The sequence below is a fragment of the Larus michahellis genome, chromosome 4 (genome assembly GCF_964199755.1).
Source record: "Larus michahellis chromosome 4, bLarMic1.1, whole genome shotgun sequence".
Lineage (NCBI taxonomy): Eukaryota > Metazoa > Chordata > Aves > Charadriiformes > Laridae > Larus > Larus michahellis.
This window is the reverse complement of record NC_133899.1, coordinates 94,497,255-94,514,354: the sequence shown is the minus strand read 5'-3', so window position 1 is coordinate 94,514,354 and position 17,100 is coordinate 94,497,255. Positions and strand designations below refer to the sequence as shown.

At 71.1% G+C, this 17,100-nt stretch overlaps 2 protein-coding genes across 6 annotated transcripts; one reads left to right on the top strand and one right to left on the bottom strand.

Annotated features, from left to right (window-relative positions):
- Window positions 1–1,225: 1,225 nt before the first annotated feature.
- On the top strand, window positions 1,226–9,868 carry SLC43A3 (solute carrier family 43 member 3). Of its 5 annotated transcripts, none has more exons than XM_074586727.1 (13): window positions 1,262–1,393; window positions 4,277–4,495; window positions 5,066–5,195; window positions 5,699–5,745; window positions 5,837–5,913; window positions 6,014–6,106; window positions 6,546–6,685; window positions 7,353–7,459; window positions 7,892–8,053; window positions 8,133–8,246; window positions 8,419–8,605; window positions 9,120–9,243; window positions 9,602–9,868. In XM_074586727.1, the coding sequence occupies exons 2-13, from the start codon at window positions 4,306–4,308 to the stop codon at window positions 9,755–9,757; spliced, it is 1,527 nt and encodes a 508-aa protein (XP_074442828.1). In that variant the 5' UTR covers window positions 1,262–1,393; window positions 4,277–4,305; the 3' UTR covers window positions 9,758–9,868. The 5 variants fall into 5 exon arrangements, with proteins under 5 accessions (XP_074442829.1, XP_074442828.1, XP_074442826.1 ...); XM_074586726.1 differs by lacking the exon at window positions 1,262–1,393 and adding an exon at window positions 3,387–3,507; XM_074586728.1 differs by lacking the exon at window positions 5,699–5,745 and having other exon boundaries at window positions 1,226–1,393; window positions 5,066–5,199; window positions 5,746–5,913.
- Window positions 9,869–10,702: 834 nt separating this feature from the next.
- P2RX3 (purinergic receptor P2X 3) lies at window positions 10,703–15,634 on the bottom strand. The gene is made up of 12 exons (XM_074586733.1): window positions 15,495–15,634; window positions 13,785–13,920; window positions 13,636–13,707; window positions 13,468–13,534; window positions 13,292–13,385; window positions 13,107–13,184; window positions 12,874–13,015; window positions 12,103–12,233; window positions 11,919–12,012; window positions 11,779–11,844; window positions 11,533–11,610; window positions 10,703–11,307 (listed from the first exon to the last, which is right to left on the bottom strand). The coding sequence occupies exons 1-12, from the start codon at window positions 15,632–15,634 to the stop codon at window positions 11,185–11,187; spliced, it is 1,221 nt and encodes a 406-aa protein (XP_074442834.1). The 3' UTR covers window positions 10,703–11,184.
- Window positions 15,635–17,100: the final 1,466 nt, after the last annotated feature.

Below are 17,100 nucleotides of genomic sequence, written 5' to 3'. Positions count from 1 at the left end.
CCTCTGGGAGCTGGGTGCATCAACCCTGTGGGGTCTGCAGGGGGTCTGGGGGGAAGTGCCCACCCGTGGGAGCCTGTCCGCACTCGCCCGTGGGGGATGTAGGGCCGGGGGGGGCAGAGCGATGGGCCCTGATGCCACCAGCCAGGCCCGGGATGGGCAGAGATGGGTGCTGGCTGTCCACGAAGGGATGTGTGGGCAGAAGGATGGTGGGGTGGGGAACAGCTGGAGGGGCAGACAGATGGACAGACGGGTGGTGAGGTGAAGGACAGAGGGACAGATGGACGGCTGGGGAAGGGCAGGGCGGCTGGAGGGTGGTGGGACAGATGGACGGCTGGGCGGGCACGAGGATGGACAGAGTTGTGGTTGGAGGGGGACAGATGGACGGGTGACAGACAGACGGATGGGTGACGGACAGATGGATGGATGATGGACAGACGGATGGGTGACGGACAGACGGAGGATGATGGACAGACAGATGGGTGATGGACAGATGGATGGGTGATGGACAGACGGATGGGTTCTGACTGAGCAGAAGAACGGCTGGCTGGAGGGGTGGGGACGGGTGAGGACAGGAGGGGGCTGCAAGTGACAATGGATGGATGGGTGGATGGATGGGGCGTCAGGAGGGCAGACGGACAGACAGAGGGGAGGCAGAGGGACACAGGGCCGGGCAGGCTGTGGAGTGGGTGCCAGGGACAGGCAGGTGACAAGACCCCCAGGGCAGGGATGGCAGCGGGCATGAGTGGGCAGAGCCAAGGGGTGGCACGGGGTTGGGGGGGAGGGCTGGTCAGGGGCTGTCTCTGGGGTGACACAGCTAGAAGTGGCCCAAGAGTGGCCCCTGCGTGACACAAGGATAACCCAAGGGTGATACAAGATTGACCCAAGGGTGTCCCAAGGTTGACAAAAGGGTAGCTCAAGGGAGGCTCAAGGTTTACACAAGGGTGGCCCCAGGGTGGCCCCAGCTGGAGAACATCTCAGGGACACCAGGTGAGGTGGCACACCTGCAGATGGCGGGGTGGGGCAGAGGGGTGACACGGGGGGCGGGCACAAGGGGACACGGGGGTGGCAGAGGGGTGACACACCCACGGGTGGCACAGGGATGGCACCGGGGGGGGGGGAAGGGGGGTGGGCAGTGCCGCGGCACGCCGGGGGGAGGGTCCTCATCCGGGACAGCCCCTCCCGGGGCGGACCCACCGGGTGACCCCACCGGGGCCGCCTCCCGCGTCCCCCCACGCCCGGGGGCGGGACCGGGACCGGGCCGGGCCCCTCCGCCCCGCCCGCCGCTGGCGAGGGGCGGGAGCACCGGCGGCACCGGGACCTGCCGGGACCCACCGGCAGCACCGGGCCGGGGGCTGCGCGGTCCCTCCCCGCCGCGCCGGGCCGTGGGAGGCGGGTGAGCAGCGCCCGGGGATGGCGGGGAGGGGGGGGTGGCGGGAGGAGCCGAGCGGGAGCGGAGGGGCCCGGATGGTCCCGGCCCCCCCGGGGGAGGCAGCGCGGGGGGCTGTGGGGCCGCGGGGCCGTGGGGTGGGGCAGCTGGGGGCTGTGTGGACGCAATGTGGGGCGAGCAGGAGGGGAGGGGGGTGCGTGTCAGGCCGGGCCGTGGAGCTGTGTCAGCCCCGGCGCTGTGGGGCAGGGCTGTGCCTGGGGGGCTTCCCCCCCGCAGCTCGTCCCCCTGCCACCATGTGCCCTGCACAACCCCCCCCCCCCAGCACCCTCGGGCCTTGCGGGGGTCCCTGGTGCCCCCGTGGTGTGGGGCAGGCTCTGGGCGCTGGCGCAGCCGTGCCCCACGGCTGCCCACCCCCAGGGGCACGTGCGCCCCCCCTCCCTGTCACACGTGCAGGGGCAAAGTCCCCATGGCTGGGGCTGCCACTGCTGCCCCTGCCCTTGCCCCACACCGCTGCCCCTCTCCGTGGGGCGCCGGCATTGCCCACCCCGGGGGCACCCCGCGCCCCCCTGGGGAGAGCAGTGGGGCAAGGAGGAGGGGGGGCCCGCAGCCCAGCCCCATAGCAGCCTCTGGAGAAGTCACACGCTCGCTGCCTGGGGACCAGGCGGTCCCCGCAGGAATGAACTGGCCCTCGTTACAATTAATTATTAAAATGAACGAGGAGCTGGCGCGAGGCCTAAGCCAGCCCAGTCCCGCAGGACGCCCGGGTCCCCTGGGGCCGGGATCGGGGGGGGGGTGTGGGGGGGGTGGTCGTCCCCTGTCCACACCTGCCCCGCCCCGGTCACAGCTTGGGGCAAGCTGGGGGGGACACGTCAGGGCCAGCGCCGCTGGAGTCACCGATGCCAGGGGCTTCCGACCCTCCTGCTCCCCCGTGGGGGTCCACCAGTGCGGGGGGGCCACCAGTGTGGCTGGGGCTTGCCAGTATGGCTGGGTGGCAAACGGCACCCACGGTGGGTGTCTGGGGGCACCCCAGGCAGTGACACCCCTGACGGGATGTCACCAGCGGTGCTGGGAGGGTGACGTCCCCGGCGCCCCCCCCCCGGTGCCCCCGGGTGGCTAAAGATAGCCTGCCCATAGCCTGCCCCCCCGGCGGGCGGCGCGGCCCCCCTGCCCCGCGCGGGTTAATCTTTAGCCGCTCGTCCGCTGTAATGAGGCCTCATTACCGGCCATTACACGGGGACAGGCAGGGTGGCACGGTGACACGCTGACGGGGGGCTCGGGAGGGCGCAGGGAGCCCGCGGGTGAGTGGGGCGGGGGGGGACACGGGTGACGGTGACCGGGGACGTGGCCTTGGCGCCTGTGGCACCCGGCTGCGGGTGGCGCTGGTGACACCGAGGGACAGGAGGGGGGTTCCCAGGCGTCCCCTGGGTCTGGCAGCTCTCCGGGGGAGGGTAACGGGCCCCCGGCAGGGTGACAGTGTCCCCAGTGTAGTGGTGGGGTCCCCAGGGGGTGACAGTGTCCCCAGGGGACATGTGACAGTGCCCAGCAGCGTGCCAGGGTCCCTGGGGGGTGTGATGGGGTCCCCAGGGGGGGTGCGCCGGGGTCCCAAAGAGGGGACGGTGTCCCCAGGAGCCGTGCCAGGGTGCCCAGAGGGTGTGCTGGGGCCCCGGGGGTTGTGTCAGCCCGCCCGGCAGCGCGCCTGGTTCCCAAGGGGAGCCAGGGCCACCGCCTGCCCGCTTCCCGGCCACGGTGCCAGGCCCCGGGGGGTGCCGCTGTCCCGGGGGGGGGCGGTGTCCCCAGGGCGCACACCAGGCTGCCCCGCAGCGTGCCACCGCGCCCGGGGGCTGTGCCAGGCCCCCCGGGGGACACCCCCGGGAGGTGGCAGGTCCCCGGGACGGGCTGGCGGGGGGAGATAAGGCGGCGGCGGGGGGGTCCCGGCGCGGCGGGGGGGGGCCGAGCCGCTATCGGTCGCCGCAGCCCCGGTGGGGCCGTGGGTGCTGGCGGGAGATTGGGGGGGGCCGTGCCAGGGGGCGGGGGTGCGCCCCGGGCTCCGCGTGCCAGGGTCCAAACTCCGCGGCGGCGGCGGCGACAACGGGGACAGTGACAGGGCCCGGCCTGTGCAGGTGGGTGGGGGGCGCGGGGGGGGGGACAGCACACGTGTGCACGTGTGTGAGTGTGTGTGCATGTGTGTGAGCACCTGTGCACGCCTGTGAGCGTGTGTGCATGTGTGTGAGAGTGTGCACGCCTGTGAGTGCATGTGCATGCGTGTGAGTGCGTGTGCATGCCTGTGAGCATGTGTGAGTGCCTGTGCACACGTGTGAGTGTGTGTGCACGTGTGTGAGAGTGTGTGCATGCCTGTGAGCACCTGTGCACGCCTGTGAGCGCATGTGCATGCATGTGAGTGTGTGTGCATGTGCGTGAGAGTGTGTGCATGTGTGTGAGCGCGTGTGCATGCGTGTGAGTGCATGTGCATGCATGTGAACGTGTGTGCATGCCTGTGAGCATGTGTGAGTGCCTGTGCACACGTGTGAGAGCGTGTGCACATGTGTGAGTGTGTGTGCACGCTTGTGAGTGCGTATGCCCGTGTGTGAGTGTGTGTGCACGCATGTGAGCACCTCTGCACGCGTGTGAGCGTGTGTGAACACGTGTGAGCCCCTGTGCATGCGTGTGCAGAGCCCCGGCTGCCGGCAGGGCCTCGCCATGCCCTGGCGTGCCCAGGGCACTGGTGGTAGTGGCCAGCCGAGGGGACAAGGGGCAGAGCCGGGGCCGGGGTGGCCTTTGTCCGGTGGCCACGTGCCCCGAGCCCCCCGCTCTGGCGGCCGGTGGGCGCGGGGGGTTGTCACCGCTGGGTGCCCGGCGAGGTGTGACCCCCCGGCGTCTGTCACCCCGCAGGCGCGGCGGGGACGCCCCGGGCCGGTGACATGGCGGGGGGTGGCGCGGGGCTGGCCAAGCGCCTGGGGACGCTCCTCTCGGGGCTGCTGGAGTGCGGCGCCTTCTGCGGCATCATCTTCGGCTGGGCCTCCCTCGTCTTCGTGCTCAAGGACCTGGGCTACTTCGAGGAGCTGTGCGAGCCCGCGGCCACCTCCGGCCCCAACCACACCATGCTGCCCGGTAGGGTCCCCGGCCACCCACGGCCACCGGCCCTACCCTTGCGGTGGCCCTGGCCCCGCTGTCACTCTGCCTTGTGTCCCTGTGTGTTTGTGTCCTGGCGTGCTGGTGGCCGGTGTCCACCTGGTGCCGGCGGCCTGAGGTGACCCATGTCCCCACTGTCCTGGTGCCCCAGCTCCCTATTTTTCCTGTCCTCTGTGGCACCCTGTGTCCCCACTGTCCCCATGCCCATATCTCTGCCCTCCCCACACTCATGTCCCCACTGTCCCTGCCGTCCTGGTGCTCTGTGGTACCCCATGTCCCCATTGTCCCCATGCCCACACTCCTGCTGTCCCCACTGTCCTGATGCCCTGCGATGTCCTGTGTCCCTGTTGTTCCTGTGCCTGTGTCCCCCCTGTCTCCATACCCACCTCCCTGCTGTCCTGATGCCCGGTGGTGCCCTGTGTCTCAACTGTCCCCGTGTCCCCGCTGTCCCCATGCCCATGTCCCCGCTGTCCCCATGCCCTGTGGTGCTCGCTGTTCCCATGCCCGTGTCCCCATGTCCCCGCATCCCTGCTGATGGTGTCCCTGCAGACTGCAGCCGGCAGGACGAGCAGTTCTCCCTGGTCTTCACCATCGGCTCCTTCATGAACAACTTCATGACCTTCCCCATGGGCTTCATCTTCGACCGCTTCGGCACCGCCGTCGCCCGCCTCGTCGCCATGTGGGTGGGCACGGAGGGGGGGCACAGGGACAGGGCACCCGCGGGTGCCGGGGGGGGCTCGGCCGGGCGCTGGTGGTGTGGTGGGGGCTGCTGTGGGAGCGGGGGGGTTATCGGGGGGTTATCAGGGCAGCCAGGCCGGGCGGGGCCATGACGGCACGGGGGGGGCACTGGTGATGGCTGGGGGGACCCATGGCAGCACTGGCTTTGGGCACTGGGGGGGCACAGCCCCTCCTGGCCCCTCTCCGCCAGTGCTACCAATGTCCCCAGTGTGTCCCCCATGGCCCCAGGGGGGCCCCCATTGCCCCCAGTGTCCCCAGGGACCCCCCATAACCATAGGGCCCCCCCATGTCCCCACATGTCCCTGGAGGGGTGCAGGTGGTGGTGGGGCACCCCTGAGACGTCGGGGTGCCGGGTGCCGATGTGAGGGCAGCGCCGGGGCGTGGGGGGGCCAGCTGCCCCCCAGGACCCCGTCCCCACGTGTCACCGCTGTCCCCACCTCTCAGCTCCCTCTACACTGGCGGGACCCTGCTCGTCGCCTTCTCCACCCCAGGTGAGACCCCGCCGGCATCAGGGGACCCGGCCCGGGGTGGGGAGACCCAGCAGGGACCCCCCCCTGTCCCTGCTGACCCCCGTGTCCCCAGAGCTGGCGGTGCTGCTCTTTCCGGCCATGTCCATGCTGTCGGTGGGCGGCATCCTCCTCATCCTCACCAACATGCAGGTGGGTTTCCCTGGCACCCTCACCCCCACCCAGCGGACGGGGGTCCCTGACGGCGTGGGGGGTGGTCCCTGACGGCGTCGGGGGGGTCTCTCCCTGCCAGGTGGGCAACCTCTTTGGGAAGTACCGCTCCATCATCATCACCCTCTACAACGGCGCCTTCGACTCCTCCTCTGCCATCTTCCTCATCATCAAGGTGGGCGCTGGGGCGGGACGTGGTGGCGCTGGGTGTTCCTGGGTGCCTGTCCCCAGCACAGGCACCGCGGGGAGCGGGGGGGGCTGGGGACAGAGCTCGGGACATACTTGGGGACACATTTGGGTCACAGCTGGGGATGTACTTGGGGACGCAGTTGGGTCACAGCAGGGGACATAGTTGGGACACAGCTGGGAATGTGCTTGGGGACAGGGGAGGGGACACAGCTGGGTAACAGGAGGAGGCACAGATGGGGGGACATAGTTGGGACACAGCTGGGGACATAGTTGGGACACAGGAGGGGGTGTACTTGGGGACACAGCTGGGCCACTGAGCTGCTGCTGGGGCCACACGTGGGGACACAGCCAGGGCTGAGCAGGACCATGGACCTGGGCTGGGGGTGGCGGGTGGCAGCCTGTCCCTGTCCCTGCCCTGTCCCCAGGTTCTGTATGAGCACGGGCTGTCCCTGCGCGCCATGTTCCTCTTCATGGCGGCCTGCAGCGCCTGGCACCTGCTACGCACCCTCTTCCTCATGCCCCGCACCCGCATCCCCTACCCGCTGCCCCCCGCCTACGACTACGGGTAGGGGGACCCCACCCGGGGGGTGGCGGCGGTGCCTGTCCCATGGTGGGGTTGGTGGTCCCCATCCTGTGGGTGGTGGTCATGGTGGTGCCCGTCCCATGGGTGGTGGTGGTGGTGGTGGTGGTCCCCATCCAGTGGGTGGTTGGTGGTGATGGTGGTGGTGCCCATCCTGTGGGTGGTGGCCATGGTGGTGCCTGTCCCATGGGTGGTTGGTGGTGCCTGTCCCATGGGTGGTGGTGATGATGGTGGTGCCCATCCTGTGGGTGGTTGGTCCCATCCCATGAGCAGTGGTGGTGATACCCATCCTGTGGGTGGTGGCAGTGCTGACCTGTGGCTGGTGGCGATACCCATCCCACGGGTGGTGACAGTACCCATTGCATGGGTGGTGGTGGGTCCCATCCCGTGGTGGTGGGTCCTGTCCCATGGTGGGTGGTGGATCCCATCCCATGGGTGGCAGTGGGTCCCATCCTGTGGGTGGTGGTGTGTCCCATCCCATGGCGGTTGGTGGGTCCCGTCCTGTGGTGGGTCCCGTCTTTTGGTGGTGGGTCCCATCTCATGGTGGTTGGTGGGTCCCATCCCATGGGTGGTGGTTGGTCCCATCTCATGGTGGTTGGTGGGTCCTGTCCCGCGGTGGCGGGTGCGGGGGTGATGGCGGGTGGTGCTACAGGCTGCGGTGCCCGGGGCGGTCGCAGTCGTACCGCACCTACGAGGAGAAGCGCCCGCCGGGAGAGGCCGGCCCCGAGGAGACCCCCCTGGAGCCCACCACACCCAGAGGTGCCGGGGTGGGGCTTGCCGGGGGCAGGGCTTGTTTGTGGGGGCGGGGGCACCTCGGGTGGGCGGGGCCATGCTTGGCCTATACGTGAGGTGGGCGTGGCCACAGGGGGAGCAGGGGCGGACAATACGATGAGGGGGGTGTGGCCCGGGGGGTGGGCGTGGCTGTGAGTGGGTGTGGTCGGTGGGTGGGTGTGACCATGCAGATGAAGGGGTGTGGACTGGGGTGGGTGTGGTCATTTGGTTGGGGTGTGGCTGTACAGATGAATGGGGTGTGACCGGGGGTTGGGCGTGGTTATGCGGGTGTGGTCGGTTGGTGGGCGTGGCCATGCAGATGAAGGGGGCGTGGTCATGTGGGTGGAACGGGGGTGTGGCGGGGCGGGGCCTACGCGGGTGTGTCCGGGCGTGTCCCCAGTGCTGTCCCCCCCGGCACAGGCGGCGGGGACCCCCCCGGGATGCCCTTCGGGGCCTGCGTGCGCTCGGGGCTGTTCGCCTGGCACGTGGCCTGGCTCTCCGTCATGCAGCTGCGGCACTACCTCTTCATCGGCACCCTCAACCCCCTCCTCGACCACCTGGCCCGCGGGGACCCCCACCTCGGTACGGTGCAGCGGCGGGGGGTGGGGGGGGGTATGGGGACACCCCGGGGACCCTCCGCCCTGACACCGTGTCCCCGCAGTGAGCACCTACACCAACGCCTTCGCCTTCACCCAGCTCTGCGGGGTGCTCTGCGCCCCGTGGAACGGCCTCATCCTCGACCGCCACAAGCGGGGCAAGGCCCCCCGCCCCGAGGGTAACCAGCCCCAGCAGCCCCCGCGCTGCCAACGCCCCCCCCGGCGCTGCCAGCGTCCCCCCCGCGCCCGCAGCGGGGACCGTGGGCACTGCCACCATTGCCGTGCCCGCACCCCGCTGCGCCTGGGGACGCGTGTCCCCCCTCGGTGCCCTGATCCCCCCCGTCCCCGCAGGAGCGCTGGGGGCGCTGGCTGACCTGCGGGCATCCGTGCTGTCGCTGGCGGTGACGGTGGCGCAGTGCCTGCTCTTCTCGGTGTGCGCGGCCGTGCCCGTGCTGCCCGTCCAGTTCGCCACCTTCGTGCTGCAGGTGCTCAGCCGCTCCTTCCTCTACGGGGGCAACGCCGCCTTCCTGGCCATCGCGTGAGTCCGGCTGACACCCCTGCAGCGGGGTGGGAGATGGGGTGATGGAGTCAGGGGGGTGGTGGGGGACAGGGCAGTGGTGGCAGGGGACAGGGTGGCGGTGGCAGGGGATGGCGGCAGGGGACAAGGCGGTGGGGTCAGGGTGGCAGGGGATGGTGGCAGGGGACAGGGCAGTGTGGGACTGGGTGGTGGTGGCAGGGTCATCGTAGGGGTGGCAGGGGACAGGGTGGTGGGATCAGGGTGACAAGGGGACAGGGTGGGGGTGGCAGGGTCATAGTGGGGGTGGCAGGGGATGGTGGTGGGTCAGGGTGACGGGGGGGGTACGGGATGGTGGGGTCAGGGTGGCAGGGGACAGGGTGGCAGGGTCCAGCGGAGGTGTCAGGGGATGGTGGCAGGGGATGGTGGCAGGGTCATCGTAGGGGTGTCAGGGGATGGTGGGGAGGTGGCAGGGGACGGGGTGTCAGGGTGTCGGGGTGCGGTGGTGACACAGCAGTGACGCGGTGGTGGCCGGCAGGTTCCCCCCGCAGCACTTCGGGAAGCTGTATGGGCTGGCCATGGCGCTGTCGGCGTTGGTGGCCCTGCTGCAGTACCCCTGTGTCACCCTGGTGCGCGGGCCCCTCCACGGGGACCCCTTCTATGTGAGTGCCTGCCCCATGGAGGGACGGGGGTCCTGCCCCATGGAGGGATGGGGGTCCTGCCCCCCAGGGAATGGGGTCCTGCTCCATGGGGAAATAGGGGTCCTGCCTCACGGAGGGATGGGGGTCCTCTGACACACGGGAAGGGGGGTCCTGCCCCATGGGGGACGGCGGTCCTGCCCTATGGAGGGATGGGGCTCCTGGCCATGGTCCATGGTAGGGTGGGGGTCTCGCCCCATGGGGAATGGGGGTCCCATGCCTATCATAGGGGGTCTGGGGGGCTGTGGGGCCGGCCCAGGCGCACCCCCTTGCAGGGGCAGTGTCAGCCCCACCAGCCCCATGCCCTGACACTTCCCCCCAGGTGAACGTGGGGCTCATCGCCGTGGTGCTGGTGGCCTTCGTCAGCCCCGTGGTGGTGGCCCGCGAGTGCCGGCGGCGAGCCAAGGAGCTGGGGGCTGCCGGCACCCCCCTTGCAGCCCCCCCAGGCGCCGAGACGCCCGACGAGGTGCCCCGCTGAGCCCAGCGCCCGCTGCCCCCCATTTGTCCTCTGGGCTGGCGTGGGGGTGCTGTGCCGCGGGACCGTGTGTGTTCGGGGAGGGGGGGGCAATAAATATGGATGCCCCCTCTGCTCACTGTGCTGCCCCCTCCCGCCGCCCCCAGCCGTTGGAGCCTCTCCAGCCTCTGCTGTGGGGCTGGGCACCCCACTGCCTGCCAGGGCTGGGGGGCACAGACCCCCCCAGGCCCCCGGCACACACAGCCTCGGGGCACCTCTGGTTCCCGGGGTTGGGGACAGGGGCCGCCACGGGTCCCTGGGGCTGGGGGGGCCATGGCAGCACCCCGGGTGCCCTCGGCACCGGCAGGCGAAGGGGCGCAGCTGGAAGCAGGATTTGCTTCCGCATCGGGGGACGGGGGGCAGGGGCAGCGCCGTGGGGTGGCCCCCAGTGCCCCCCTGTCCCTTCCCAATGCCCCAGTGTGGTGGGTGGGGGTCCACCCCCAGACCGGTGGCATCGCCCCGACGTCCCCTTCCTCCTCCCCTGCGCCCCAGCCCCTCCCCTCAGACCCCCCACCACCGCCCCTCGCCCCCCCATGGGCTGCAGACGGCGGGGTGCTGCGAGACCAAGGTTTATTGGGGCGGGGGGTGCAGCCCCCCCGAGAGGGGGGCCGGCTGGCAGCAGGGAGGTGCGGCGGGGTTGCAGAGGTGGGGGGCATTCGGGGGGGCGCAAAGGGCAGCACCCCCAGCTGCCTACGCATCCCCAGTACCCAGCTGGTGGGGAGGGGGGGGGTGTCACCCCTGGCACTCCAGGAAGCAGCACCCAGCCCCGGGAGACCCCCCCCAGCCCCCCTGGATGGAGGAGTGGGAGCTGCAGGGACCTGGGGGGGGGGGGTGTTGGGTGGGACCCCCCTGGCCAGACCACCCCCCCCCCCGCCTGGGTGGCACCTGCTGGGGGAGCACTGGGAACATGGGTCGAGGGGGGGCAATGGGGCTGGGGCACCTGGGGACAGCGCTGGGACGCTCAGGGTGGGCACTGGGGACAAGGGACAGGGCTGGGACACGTGGGGGGGGACACTGGGGACAGGGCTGGGACACTCAGGGATGGGTACTGGGGACACCGGGACAGGGCTGGGACACTCACCCCTATCCTGCCCCCCTGTGCCCCCACTGTCCCTCCGCCATCCCCCAGTGCCACCCCGTCCCCTGTGCTCCTGCTGCCACCCCCATGGCGCTGACATCGTCCCTGCGGCCACCCCTGCCCCGTGGCCACCGGCGTCACCCCCGTGGCTCCGAATGTCCCCCGCGCCCCATCCCCCTGACAGCGCAGGGAAGGGGGTGGCAGCCATGGGAGGGACTGGGGGGGGGACAGCAGGGGACTCCCTGTCTGGGTTCGGGTCAGGGGCTGCCCCACGGCGGGGGGCAGGCAGGGGGCTGCCCCACGGCGCCCAGGGCTAGAGGCCAAGGGAGCAGGTGCCTGAGTCGGTGGACTGCTTGTCTCGGCTGCAGCCCCCCAGCGCCCCGGGGGGGCACGCCGTGGGGCTGGTGGAGGGCGCAGGCATGCCAGCTTCTGGCACCTGTGGGGCAGGGGACGGGTGCCGGCTTAGTCCCTGCCCCATAGCAGGGGACCCAGGGGCACTGCCTGCACATGTCCCCCCGGGACAGCCCCACGCATTTCCCGGAGTGGTCCCATCCAGCCCCCCGGGGTGACCCTGGCGTGGCCCCAGCCCCACGGTGGCCCCACAGTGTCCCCAGCCCCATGGCGTCCCCAGCCCCACAGCAGCCCCAGCCCCACGGCTGACCTCCTCGAACTTGCGGGCCTTGTAGTGCTCGGCCCCCTTCAGGAAGTTGAGGAGGATGATGTCGCACAGCACCGTGCCCTGGGGGCGGCAGCGTTGGGGTGGGTGGGGGGCCCACACCACGGGGCACCCCCCTGACACCCCACAGCCCCCCACGGAGCCGGGCTGCCTGGGGGCTTTGCTGTGTCCCCTCCAAAGCACCCCCCAGGAGGTGCTGCCACACAGGGGCTGAGAACGGCCACAACTCACCACACCAATGGAGGTGAAAGCTGCCACCGTGTTGATGAGGGTGGGGACGATGCCAAACTTCCCAGCCTGGGGGTGCAGAGACCCCGGTTGGAGGGGGGTCCCCGTCCCCCCCAGGGTCCCCCCGAGCCCCCCCCACGTACGTTGCCGTACACCAGGATGTCAAAGCGGATGCCGAAGGCCTTGGTGAGGGTGCGGCGCTCGGTGCCATCGTGCCAGCGGTAGTACCTGGCGTGCCTGCGCGGGGACAGGGGACAGGCGGGGGCCGTGCAGGGCCGCACACACGCGTGTGCCAGGCGTGTCCCCGAGCGGCGGCGCGGGCCCCACCTGAAGTTGTAGCCGGGGGCGGGGGCCGGGGGCCGGGCGTCCAGGCGGGTGAAGGAGTATCGGGGCAGGCAGCGCTCCCAGGAGCGGTCCAGGTCACACACCCACCCGATCTTGATGCCCAGCACCCCCCCCTGCCCCGCCGGCCGGTCAGCGCCCCGTGTCCTGCGTCCCCATGTCCCCTGTCCCCCCACCCTGTGCCCTGCATCCCACTTCCCCGCCTCCGCAAGTCCCACATCCTCGTGTCCCCACACCCCACGTCCCATGTCCCCCCCGAGATCCCAAACCCCATGTCCCCACACCCACGTCCCTGTGTCCCCACATCCCTGTGTCCCTACATCCTTGTGTCCCCATGTCCCCCTGCTGTGTCCCCATGTCCTCATGTCTTATGCCCCCCCACTGTGTCCCCACGTCCCCCCCGTGTCCCTGTGTCCTCCCCCCTCGCTGTGTCCCCACGTCCCTGTGTCCCCACGTGCCCCGCTGTGTCCCTCCATCCCCACATCCCCCCTGCCGTGTCCCTGTGTCCCACACCCCCTGCTGCATCCCCGCATCCCTGTGTCCCCATGTCCCCTGCTGCGCCCCCCTGTCCCCCTGCTGTGTCCCCGTGTCCCACACCCCTTGCCGTCTCCCCACACCCCTGTGTCCCCCTGTCCCCTGCCATGTCCCCACGCCCCCCCACCCCGCCGTGCGCCCCATCCCCGCGTGTCCCCCCCGCCGTGTCCCCCTGTCGCCGTGTCCCCACGTCCCCTGCCCTGTCCCCGTGTCCCCGCTCACGGTGGCGGCCAGCGCGGGGAAGTCCTGCCCGGCCAGCCGCGCCACGTCGCCCAGGCGCAGGATGGGGCAAAGCGGCTGCCGCTGCGGGTGGAACCGGCACCGGCCCAGCGTCCCCCCGCTGCCGGGGGGCGGCAGGTTGGCCCTGGGGGGCGGGGGGGGACGGGGCCGTCAGCCTCCCGGCCCGGGGTGGGGGGGGACGACACCCCCCGCCCTGTCCCCCCGCCACCACCCACTTCTCGAAGCCGAAGAGCGGGAAGCGGATGCTGTTCTTGATGAGGAGCGTGAAGTTCTCGGCCTCCAGCATGACGGGGCTGGGGGGGGGACAGGGGGGTTGACCGCGGGGACCCGGCGGGGAGGGGGATGACACGGCCCCCCCCCTCCCCAGCACACCCCCCCAAGCCCCCCTGGCGGCACTCACACGTCGACGGTGTCCACCTCGGGGGGGCACCAGCCGCGGATCTCGCAGGTGCGCAGGGTGCGGTTGAAGGGGACGCAGCGCCCGGTCAGGACCCCTGCGGGACCCCCGTCAGCGCGGGGGGGCCGGGGGGGCCGCCCCCCCTCACTCCCCCCCACCCCCACCCCCGGGACCCTCACCGCTGCCCGTGGTGGGGGTCCTGCCCCGGCAGTCGCCGTCGGCCGCGCAGCGGAACTGGGTGTCACTCTGGGGGGGGGGCGGTGAGCGTGGGGGACACACACACACGGGGGGACCCCCATGTGTCCCCCACCCCCCCGGGTGTCCCCCCCCCCGCCCCGGCCCCGCACCTCCGGGCAGACGCCCTGCGCCTGGTTCTCCGTCAGGATCTGCTTGGTGACCACCACGAACACCGAGGTGCCCTGGGGGGAACGGCGCTGTCACCCCCGCCCCCGGCCCAGCAGGGACACTGCGGGGGGACGGCGGGGACACCCCGCACCTGCGGGGGGGTGACGTAGTCGGCGGTGTCCAGCACGCGGCCGCCATAGCGCCCGATGCCCTTGACCTTGGTGACCACCGAGGACTCGATGACGCTGTCCCGCACCTGGTAGGCCTTCTCATGGAGGAACACCCAGCTGGGACAACACGGTGGGTGACGGCGGGGACAGCGGGGACAGCCACCCCCGACACCCCCGGGCACCTCACACCCCCCCCCACAGACCCCTGCGGCACTCGCTTGTCACCCGATGGTGTCCGCTGTCACCCCTGGGGAGCACCCGGCGGACGATACCCCCATCACCCGCTGCGGCCATGCTGCCCCTCTGTCACCCGCAGACACTGTCACCCCCCTGTCACCTGCACCACCATGCTCTCCTGGCTGTCTCCACCCTGTCACCCGCACCAGGAGGCTCTCCTGGCTGTCCCCACGGTGTCACCCGTGCTGCCACCCTCCTGTCACCTGCACTGACACACTCTCACCGTTGTCCCCACCCTATCACCCACGTGACATGCTCTCCTGGCTGTCCCCATCGTGTCACCTGCACCGAGACGCTCTCCTGGATATCACCCTTGTGTCACCTACATTGCCACCCCACTGTCACCCACACCAACATGCTCTCCTCACTGTCCCCATCGTGTCACCTGCACCAAGACACTCTCCTGGCTGACCCCCTTGTGTCACCTGCACTGCAAACCCCTGTCACCCACCCTGTCACCTGCACCAGCATGCTCTCCTGGCTGTCTCCCTTGTGTCCCCTGCACTGCCACCCTCCTGTCACCTACACTGGCATGCTCTCCTCGTTGTCCCCACCCTGTCACCCACACCAGCATGCTCTGCTCGTTGTCCCCATCATGTCACCTGCACCGAGACACTCTCCTGGATGTCTCCCTTGTGTCACCTGCACTGCCACCCCATTGTCACCTACACCGGCATGCTCTCCTCGTTGTCCCCATTGTGTCCCCTGCACTGCCACCCTCCTGTCACCCACACTGGCTGGCTCTCCTCGCTGTCCCCACCCTGTCACCCACACCGGCATGCTCTCCTCCTTGTCCCCATCATGTCACCTCCACCGCCACACCCCTGTCACCTGCACCAGCATGCTCTCCTCCCTGTCCCCATCGTGTCCCCTCTCCCAAGATACTTTCCTGGCTGCCCCCCTTGTGTCACCTGCACTGCCACCCTCCTGTCACCCACACCGGCATGCTCTCCTCCTTGTCCCCATCGTGTCCCCTGTCCCAAGACACTTTCCTGGCTGTCCCGCTTGTGTCACCCGCACTGCCACCCTCCTGTCACCTACGCCGGCATGCTCTCCTCCCTGTCCCCACCCTGTCACCCTCACCCGGCATGCTCTCCTCCTTGTCCCCGTCGCGTCACCTGCGCCGAGACACCCTCCTGCTTGTCCCCCATCGTGTCCCCTGCCCCGCCGCCCCCCTGCCACCCGCACCAACGTGCTCTCCTCGTCGTCCCCCTCGTGTCACCCGCACCACCACACACTTGTCACCTCTCCCCCGCCCTGTCACCCCCCCTCCGTCCACCTCCCCCTCCCCAGTCTGTCCCCACCCGGGGGTCGCTCGCAGCAGCCCCCCCCCCCGTCACCCTCCGGGTGACGGGGGGGGGGCTGCTGCGAGCGACCCCCGGGTGCCACCCCCTTGCGAGGTGGTGTCCCCCCCCCCCCGGGGTGTGCAGGGGGGGCGTCTGGGGGGGTCTCACCCGATGAAGTAGGCGAGGATGAGGAGCTGCACGCCGCGGTTGACGGCCCCCACCACCCAGCTCTTCACCACCACCGACTTGGGGGTCTCGTAGGAGAAGAAGGCGGCCAGCCAGCGGCGGGGGCAGCGCGGGGGGGGCATGGAGGGGGTGGGTGTGTGCGTGCGGGGGTTGGGGGGGGGGGGGGGTGGGGGGTTGCCTGTGTGCGGGCAGGCTGCGGGCAGCGCAGACGGTGCCGGCAGGAGCGGGGCAGGGAGGGGAGGGGCCGGGCGGGGCCGGGGGGGCGGGGACACGGGGGGGGGGGGGGCTCACCCCCCCCTTCCTGGAGGGCGGGGGGGGTCTAGGGGGGGATGGAGGGGGGGTCGCACCGCCTTGGTGAGCAGGGGGAATGGGGGGAAGGGGACTGGAAGGGGGATGGGGGGGGGGGGTCGCACCCCAATTCCTGGAAGGGTGGGGGGAGGTTGGCGGGGGGGGGATAGGGATCTAGGGGGGGTTGGGTGGGAGGGGGCTGGAGGGGGGCTGGGGGGGTCGCAGCCCCCTTTCTGGAGGGGTGGGGAGAGGTTGGGGGGGTGTCGCAGCCCCTTTCTTGAAGGGGGGGTCTAGGGGGGCTGGGGGGGAGGGGGATGGAGGGGGGCTGGGGGGGTCGCAGCCCCCTTTCTGGAGGGGTGGGGAGAGGTTGGGGGGGTGTCGCAGCCCCTTTCTTGAAGGGGGGGTCTAGGGGGGCTGGGGGGGAGGGGGATGGAGGGGGGCTGGGGGGGTCGCAGCCCCCTTTCTGGACGGGTGGGGGGAGGTTGGGGAAGGTTGTGGGGGGATGGGTGGCCGGGGGCGGGTCGCAGCCCCCTTTCTGGAGGGGTGGGGGTAGGTCTAAGGGGTGGATGGGGGTGTGGGGGGGGTGCAGAGAGGGAGGGGGGCTGGGGAGGGGGTGCACCCCGCTTCCGGGAGGCGGGGGGGAGGGGGATGGAGGGGGAGAGGAGGCAGCTTGGGGGGGGGGTGTCGCAACCCCTTCCTGGGGGGTTGAGGGGGGTAATGGGGGAGGTATGGGGGGTGCAGGGGGAGAGGGGAATGGAGAGGGGCGGCGGGGGTGTCGCAACTCCCTTTCTGGGCGGGGTGGGGGGGGCCGGCAGGGGGGAGATTGGGGGTAGGGGGCTGCTGGGGAGGGAGGGGGATGGAGGGGGGGCTGGGGGGGGTCGCAACTGCTTTCCTGGAGGGGTGAATGTGTAAGGGGGGGAATGGGGGGGCCTGGGGGTGCAGGGGGGTGAGAGGAATGGAGGGAGGCTGGGGGGGGTCGCAGCCCCCTTCCTGGGGGAGTGGAGGGGGGCAAGGGGAGATTGGGGGTTGCGGGGGGAGCTGGGGGGGGTGTCGCACCCCCCTTCCTGGGGTGGGTGGGGGCGGTGGGAGATGGGGTTACACGGGGGTGTAGGGAGGGAGGGGGCACCTGGGGGCGTGGGGGGGTTGCACCCCCCTTCCTCGGGGGCCGGAGGCGGGCAAAGGGGGTCTGGGGGGTGCGGGGGGGGAGAGAGTGCTGCAGGGGGGGCTGTGTGCCTGGCAGCTGGGGGCAGCTGGGGACGGGGGGGGGGTGTCTGTGCCTGCCCCCCCCGGACTGGGGGTC

Excerpts from the sequence above, each read along its gene's own strand:
- SLC43A3 (XM_074586728.1), top strand. The coding sequence starts at position 4,306 with ATGGCGGGGGGTGGCGCGGGGCTGGCCAAGCGCCTGGGGACGCTCCTC. Across the intron at positions 5,200-5,745 it reads CCCGCCTCGTCGCCATGTGG|GTGAGACCCCGCCGGCATCA; the intron begins GTGGGCACGGAG and ends TCTCCACCCCAG. Across the intron at positions 7,460-7,891 it reads GGAGCCCACCACACCCAGAG|GCGGCGGGGACCCCCCCGGG; the intron begins GTGCCGGGGTGG and ends CCCCCGGCACAG.
- P2RX3 (XM_074586733.1), bottom strand. The coding sequence starts at position 15,634 with ATGCCCCCCCCGCGCTGCCCCCGCCGCTGGCTGGCCGCCTTCTTCTCC. Across the intron at positions 13,185-13,291 it reads GAGGTGGACACCGTCGACGT|CCCCGTCATGCTGGAGGCCG; the intron begins GTGAGTGCCGCC and ends TCCCCCCCCCAG. Across the intron at positions 12,234-12,873 it reads TCCCCGCGCTGGCCGCCACC|GGGGGGGTGCTGGGCATCAA; the intron begins GTGAGCGGGGAC and ends CCGGCGGGGCAG.